Consider the following 7845-nt stretch of genomic DNA (forward strand, 5'->3'; position numbering starts at 1 on the left):
ACTGGATCTTTTATAGTAATACACATATACATCACTTCCACCGTTGTGCTCACAGTGAAGAGAACAACATTCTGTCTCACACTCCACTGGAACTGAACTAACACACACACATACACATTTATATACACACACACAGACACACACGCTCACATTCACACACGCACTGCATGCGGTCCTGTTCAGTTCGTGCAGTCGTCCTGCAGTAACACATCAGTCTCTGCTAGTTCGTGCCTAATTTAGGCTGCTTCCGCACCATGTTAACTTACAAAGACATCAGGCAGAAAACACAAAAACGAACCAAAGTCGAGAAATCAAGTATAAAAGGAAGAGAATAAATGAATTTTAACATCTGAATAAACAAAAGATAAAAGCATCTCTTAAAAAATAAACAGATCATTCAGTTAATTTACATCATCACATTACCAGGATTTTCTTTAATTTTATCGCATAATGGAGTATTATTAACAGTGAGTAGAGAAGAACAGCAATAGCAACATGACATTCGGTACTGCACAAAGTGGTGATCGATCAGGTTTCGAATGAAGCATGAAGAAAAAGCGGCATCGGGCATCTGAGACAGTCTTTGGAATCATTAATTGGTCGGGTTCAGCTGCCGCCTCCCCCTTTAGAAGAAGCCCCACCCCAATGATATGACTGAGATCATTTGACTTCCAGAGGACATTACTCGCGACAAGTCCACAGTTCAAATCCTGCCCACTCAACCATGGATTTCCAATGACAGTTCCTGGGCATCTGTCGGCAATGCAACCAACAGAGCTAGTCTTCGGACAGCGCGTGCCACTTAGCTATCTGTCGGCGCGGGTGGTCGCAGATCTCGCGCCAGTGCTCGCCGGCGGTGCTGGGGGAGGAGGTGCCCAGGAGGAGCCGGCCGATGACAGGTGTGCGGGACGTTCTGTCGGAGTCCAGCAGCAGGAGCTCCACGCTGGTGTCTCGCAGGCCGTCTTCCGAGGGCAGGTCGAAAACGAAGAGCTCGTTGAAGACGGGATTGGGGGCACACTTTTTCACGTGCGTCTTCTTCTTACACACTCGCTTCTTCCCCTGGAACAGGTTCACCTTCACGTAAGGGTCTAAAAAAGTCATCAGGAAGAGAAATAAACAGAGTGAGACAGAAATCAATACTTCAGTCGATGCACAGAAATGATACATTGTGCACTGGGAGCTCACGAACGATACAGCTTAAGAAGTGTTGATCATGGTTATTATGGTTGACTAAATCCATAGAAGACAACACGTTACTTGAAATTAAATAACTGTAAACTAAAACAAAATATATAAAAAAATATTTGAATTCTTATTTATTTAATCTAGCTGGCAAGGCAAAATTTCTCATTTTCATTTAGTTTTACTTGATGAGCTACAACTGAAATAAAAATTAATAAAAACTAAAATAAAAAAGACAAAAACACAAAAAAATGGAAAATATAAAAATAAAAAGTAAAAAAGTAAAAATATTAATAAAAACTATAACAGTACCTCAGTGATGCTACAATAATACTAGTACTAATAATATGTATATAAAATATTCCAGATCAGTGATTCTCAACCATGGGTCCACTAGGGGTTCTGAGGACATTTTCAAGGAGGCCGCAGGATCACCTAATATTATTTAAATGTATATATTATTATTATCATTATTATTAATAATAAAATTAATATTCATATAATTATCGATATATTAAAACTGTCTAACTTAATTAAAATGATTTTAATAAAAACATACAATCAAAATGTAATTTATTTTTTGTTAAATTATTTTTGTTTTCCTTAATAAGTATTGTTTTTTTCAAAAAACGTGCAGTTCTTGAAATGTCTGGAATCTCTCTCTCTCTCTCTCTCTCTCTATATCTCTCTATATATATATATATATATATATTAACCATGGTGCTTCAGCTAATGACAGCTTCTATCTGACCCGTGCTTTAACCTCACCTGAGGGTCCGTTGGAGTCAGTCTTGGGCAGGTGGCGGGCTTTCAGTACCACCACAGTCAGAGTACTGGTGGTCGACTGATAACACAGGGACAGAAGTAGCTCTCCTCGACCAGCACTCCTCTACAGATAAAGATAAAGAACCAAGACATTTATTTATATGTTCTTGCAAGGTTTGAACACAATCAGCATCACAAAGTCCAAAACACCTTCTTTTTATGATTTCACATTTGGGCAACTAACCCTAGGCAGGTTTGAGAAGACAACTTCTAAGTGCGTTAACGTTACGAGCAACTGACTGTGAATCATTCCCTTGGCACAACACCAATGTATGACTCCAATTATGTGTGAACAGGGCAGCATGTTGCCTTGGCAACACATCAGCAGGGTTCTGCTGCTGCCACAGCGATGACTTGGAATGTCTCTCAACCGATGAGGCATAATTATGTGTGTTTAACTATATGCAGCCACAGTCACCAATGAAAGATAATAGCTTTCCTTTCAGCTCAAATGGAGTGAATTCTTATGCACACAACAGTGAAATTGTGTTGCCAAAACAATTATGACTTCTGCCCTGTTTACTATTATTTTAATAAGGCATGTGGCCTTTCAGTCCTCAACAAAGCTTTTTATGCATTTAGGAGTGCATTATATGTGACAAGAAAATTGGTGTAGACTCTTTGTTAACAGGTTAGTTCATTTATTATCAGCCTAAATACATGCAGTCCGTATTTAAAGGCAGAAACACTGAGTCATGTGGGGTCCATTAGTGGGTCAATTAAAAATTTACAACCTGTGGGCCTTAAGATGGATGGCAAAGATTATTTATTGACCCAACAGACAAACAGACACCATTAATTGTTTCTCGATCCAGACTTGGGTGTGTCATTGACTGTCCGCAGTAAGCAAGACCAACTACTGACTTTCTATATATATAATACATTGTTATTATAAATAGTTCTTATATTTAAAGACATGCATATTTATGTTTATATGTGAAATTTTCATCAAAAGAAATATAATTAAAGCTATTCTTACCCTGACATTCCTTTTAATAATGTCTCGGCTCATGAGGACGCGCCCCTCGGATAGGTCGATGTCAGCCAGAGGAACGAGGGTCTCTCCAATCACTTCGTCACGTGAAAAGCGGTCGAAACTCAGCACCATGAAGTGCAAAGCTAACTGGGAAACCCGTGCAAATGGGATTCCATAGAAGCTGAAGGTCTCGTCGAAGGCTGGGTCCAGAGTCTTCCTCAAAACACGTGTCTTCACCTTGTGCTTCTTCTCAGGCAGCAAGGTCAGCTTGATATAGGGGTCAGAGGTCAATGACTGTTCATCCGTGGGAGACAATCTGTGTGCCTCCTTGATGTGAACCATGAAAGCCTTCTTCTCAAAGTTGTACTCAACCGAAAAGTAGAGTGTCCCCAGGCCACCCTCTTTGTCCTGAGATTTCTCCACAGCCGGTGTCGGTGTCTGACTGGACACAACGCTTTCTGGAGTACCAACCTCCTGGTTACCACCTGACCCAAAGCCTGCTTGCTGAGACGGGATGTCCAGGTCTGGGGAGCTACGCACCTTGAGTTGGAGGGTTGGTGGCTTGGAAGTGAAGTTTCCATTAAGATCTCGTTTCTCCAGGTCCAAATGGAGCTCTGGCCGTCCACCGCTGGGACTGAGGGTCTGTTTTCCATGAGCTTCTGGTGTCTTTTCTCCTCCAAACTTCTTCTTTCCATTCAGGCTCTCAGGGTAGATGTCAACTCCCTTCAGCATGTGGACAAACTTATAGGGTGGGGTCTTGTTACTAGCCTTGTTGGCTTTGCGCTGACAGCAAATCCATGCAAAGATGGAGACGCTGAAGACCAGGCCAAACACACTCACCACTGCCATGCTCACAGGAACCTCCGCTATGTATAAAACAGGAAAAAAACACCAATTTTGGTGGAATTTTTTTTTGAGAAAAAAAAACACCAATAATTTATTTATTTAATAGATGTATGTAGACTTACTATTGCCATGAAATATTAAAACACCTTCAATCAGGAAAAGTAGAGAGATTATATAAATTGTTTTGCATCTGAGGCAACACAAACACTGACATGTGTTGACGTTAACAGTTAAAACCATGTAAAACCATGCAAAGAAAAATAATGCCACTTTTTCCTCACCGAACAAGGTCTCAGGAGACCACAGTCTCTTAAATCATGGCAGAGATTACTATTTACGTTTACAAAGAACTGTTCATTTCGATTTAGCTACAAAAGCCTGACAAGCTACAACCAGTGGCGGCTCGTCGGGGGAGGCACAGCTTCCTTTTGAGCCCATAATTTTGAGGTGAAAATGGGAGGAGGCCGATTTAATGTTAATAAAATTCACAATTCATTTCAGTTCATGTCTCAGAATGTGTATTTTTTGTTTGTAATTTCACAGTTGTAATACCATAACGTGAAAGCGCCGCTTTTCTATCGCGAGTGTGCCGAATCTGCTGATGTAATTACAACCGCTAGGTGATATAGCAGGGTAGGGGGAGGCCGGGGGAGGCCGGGGGAGAGATGAGCTCTCGTGCCTCCGTTGGTAAAAAAAATTAGCCAATCACCATCGAGTGTTCACTTCCAGCGCTGAGGAGTGTTGGGAGGCCGGGGTAGAGATGAGCTCTCTTGCCTCCGTTGATAAAAAAAATTAGCCAATCACCATCGAGTGTTCACTTCCAGCGCTGAGGAGTGTTGAGAAAAGAAACCTCATAGAGATATCAACCAATCACCATAGAGACGTAAATTACGTGATATTAGTTTGAACGTCCGCCGCTGCGCTGATAATGTACCAAGTACTTATGATGAGTGGCGATATTGAATATTTGATTGCCAACAGATTTACCAAGCTGTCATTCAAACAGTATATATCTCTCGTGCCTCCGTTGGTAAAAAAAAATTAGCCAATCACCATCGAGTGTTCACTTCCAGCGCTGAGGAGTGTTGAGAAAAGAAACCTCATAGAGATATCAACCAATCACCATAGAGACGTAAATTACGTGATATTAGTTTGAACGTCCGCCGCTGCGCTGATAATGTACCAAGTACTTATGATGAGTGGCGATATTGAATATTTGATTGCCAACAGATTTACCAAGCTGTCATTCAGACAGTATATATACAAATTTAGGGAAAACAGCTTAAGCTGGATATAGGCTACAGCAGTAGGCTTAATAAAATGGCGCAACAGGCAGCTCTCTTTTAACACACTTTTAAGAAGGGATGGATGTTTGCTTCAAGTGATAGGCCAGGTAAGTGAAATTAGATTATCTTGCTCTGTATACAACCATGTGTTAGTGCAGTAGTGTCTGTGAATCTGGAAATGTCCGTTTTCATGGTGGGTGCAGCACGTCTCCAGTAAATTAACTAAGATGCTATTGTCAGCCTTTTGTCTTTCTCTCAGAAAACAAATCACGCACACTTAAGTGACTAATACGTTATCACCGAAGGCTTCTGACAAACATCTCAACGCGTTTAAGCATCTTCATACACCAGTGATGTCAGAGGCTACTAATAGAGCACGCGCCTATTTATGCCTGTCCTCGCGCATCAGGGAAAATCCGCGTTACTGTTACTGAGCCACGTTCTTTCATGGTGGGTGCAGCACGTCTCCAGTAAATTAACTAAGATGCTCTTGTCCCTTTTGTCTTTCTCTCAGAAAACAAATCACGCACACTTATGTGACGAATACGTTATCACCGAAGGCTTCTGACAAACATCTCAACGCGTTTAAGCATCTTCATACACCAATGATGTCAGAGGCTACTAATAGAGCACGCGCCTATTTATGCCTGTCCTCGCGCATCAGGGAAAATCCGCGTTACTGTTACTGAGCCACGTTCCCAAAAACAGTTCTTTAACCATGCACAAATAGCATATGTTCTCCGAAAATGATAAATAACAACAATTTACTCACCGAAACGTGCTTCTTCTGTCGTCACTGGTGCCATTGTATGCGCGCGCTCTGTCCAAGGTCCTGAAAAGATGCTTCCAGCTCGCACTGCCGCTCACGATTCTTCACGCGCGTTAAGCTCGCCGTCTTTCGCTTCAGGCGGAGACTAGAGACACGAGACTGAATAATTTAATGCTTGTAGTAGATTAAAGTTTAACGCCTGTTTATTGTCGTTCCAAAATAAACAGAATAAGCTAGATTTCCCCCTTTCCCAGAGGTTTCCTCACACCCACCCAGTGCTGATACTCGCTGCGCTATGAGTCTGCCTAACAAGCGACGCCTCTCCAGTCCCCTCCCCTCCAGTGAGTTCATCGCTTCTGACGCAGTTCTGACGAACACGATGCCTGAAATCACTGCCCTGCGCATGCACTGATACCAAACACAGGCCTGTAAATCATTGTTATTGTCCAGGGTTTATGGCGTATGCATGCTTTCAAACGTATATCTGAAGAGGTCCAGGTGAAATGCTCTTTGTTGTGGTTCTATTAACGGGAAGGACTGAGCTGATGACACTTAATTTCATTTGCTGAAGTGCACACCAATTCACAAAGCACAGGCCCATCACACTGTTTGCAATGAGTAACATGAACTAATCTCTTTTATGTTTCTTGGAAGTGACATTTGATCATAATAACGTGGGTAGTAATAAAGCAGTCTGCCTTAATAAATATCATTAATATGACCTAAACTTATCTGGTTGGACATATAAGTGGACTTGTTTGTTTTTTGTTCTTTTGGCAGCGATGCGTATGGTCTGACATCTTTTAGGCCCTTATTTAATTCTTTAATAAGTTTGTCATTGGTAACAATGTTCCTGTCCTTATTTAACATCTGTTGAATATTCATGCTCATCAATTAAAATCTGATTTATGGTGTCACGCTCAGAGCTTTCTTCATCACTTTGAAGTTTTATTTAATAGTATGCAGTGGGGAGTCTACACACAGACACACAAAAAATATTTGGTTCTTCAGCGGTTCTTCAGGTTTTTTTAAAGGCGCTATATAGCACCACTGCCATACAAAGCTTAGTTAGAGAAAGGATTAAAAAAACAACATTAAAATACAGTGTATTTCCTGAAGATAACGCGGTTCTCCACTTTTTTGCCCCCATATAAGGAAATATTCCAGGGCACCCACATGAGAATTTTTGACATCAGAAAAGCATAAAAGTGATTCAAAACAGCTTTTGCCATTGTAGTAAATTCCCCTTCATAGCAAACATATGAGAGTGGAGTAACATATCTAAAATCTAAGGAGGAGAATGGGGTCCATTTGACAAAGGTGCTGTATAGTTGTTACAGAGGAGGCTCCCGTACCGCCTCTTCCTCACCACCAGAAGGAACTCTCTCCTGAATATTGACTTTATCCATTCGGACTCTAGTTCCCATCATGCCTCATACCTGGGACTGATTGCACGCACACACACCTGCATCTAATTACACTCACACATTTAAGCCGGACACTCACATCAGCTCTCTTGATTTGCCCCGGCTGTCACTACTGAGCGTTTACCCTGTTTCTTGCCTACTCGTTTGACCTTGGACTGTTTATCGTTTTCTGATTAGTCTCTGCCTGCCCTGACTGGGATTGTTCTTCTACTGTGATTGTCTGCCGCTTGCCCCGACCTCCTGCCTGTCCCTCGTTTTGTCTCAGCCTAGCCTCCGCTATTGTATCTACTGGTGATTGACCCTGTCTTGTCTGTTTACTCAATAAAAGCTGCAAATGGATCCGGACTCTGCTGATGCTTCGCAACAGAAGACTTCGCCACACAGCGATCCAGCAGCACTCATGCAATTATCCACTGAGCTATCTGCGCAGGCCACACAGCTCGCCATGCATCACCACCAACTAAATCGGCTTACCTCACTCACCGAGGAGTTAGTGAAGGCGCTGCAAGGCCTTCAAATAACACCAGCCGCGGC

General features: G+C 42.0%; 1 protein-coding gene across 1 annotated transcript; it reads right to left on the bottom strand.

Moving 5' to 3' along the window:
- Nucleotides 1-6184, bottom strand: LOC107691948 (synaptotagmin-4-like). The gene is made up of 4 exons (XM_016490802.1): nt 5888-6184; nt 2987-3849; nt 1951-2071; nt 1-1088 (listed from the first exon to the last, which is right to left on the bottom strand). The coding sequence occupies exons 1-4, from the start codon at nt 5919-5921 to the stop codon at nt 778-780; spliced, it is 1329 nt and encodes a 442-aa protein (XP_016346288.1). The 5' UTR covers nt 5922-6184; the 3' UTR covers nt 1-777.
- Nucleotides 6185-7845: the final 1661 nt, after the last annotated feature.

The sequence above is a fragment of the Sinocyclocheilus anshuiensis genome, unplaced genomic scaffold, assembly GCF_001515605.1.
Source record: "Sinocyclocheilus anshuiensis isolate Anshui unplaced genomic scaffold, SAMN03320099.WGS_v1.1 scaffold426, whole genome shotgun sequence".
NCBI classification, from domain to species: Eukaryota; Metazoa; Chordata; class Actinopteri; order Cypriniformes; family Cyprinidae; genus Sinocyclocheilus; species Sinocyclocheilus anshuiensis.

Excerpts from the sequence above, each read along its gene's own strand:
- LOC107691948 (XM_016490802.1), bottom strand. The coding sequence starts at position 5,921 with ATGGCACCAGTGACGACAGAAGAAGCACGTTTCG. Across the intron at positions 2,072-2,986 it reads TTATTAAAAGGAATGTCAGG|AGGAGTGCTGGTCGAGGAGA; the intron begins GTAAGAATAGCT and ends CTTTATCTGTAG. Across the intron at positions 1,089-1,950 it reads TGACTCCAACGGACCCTCAG|ACCCTTACGTGAAGGTGAAC; the intron begins GTGAGGTTAAAG and ends TGACTTTTTTAG.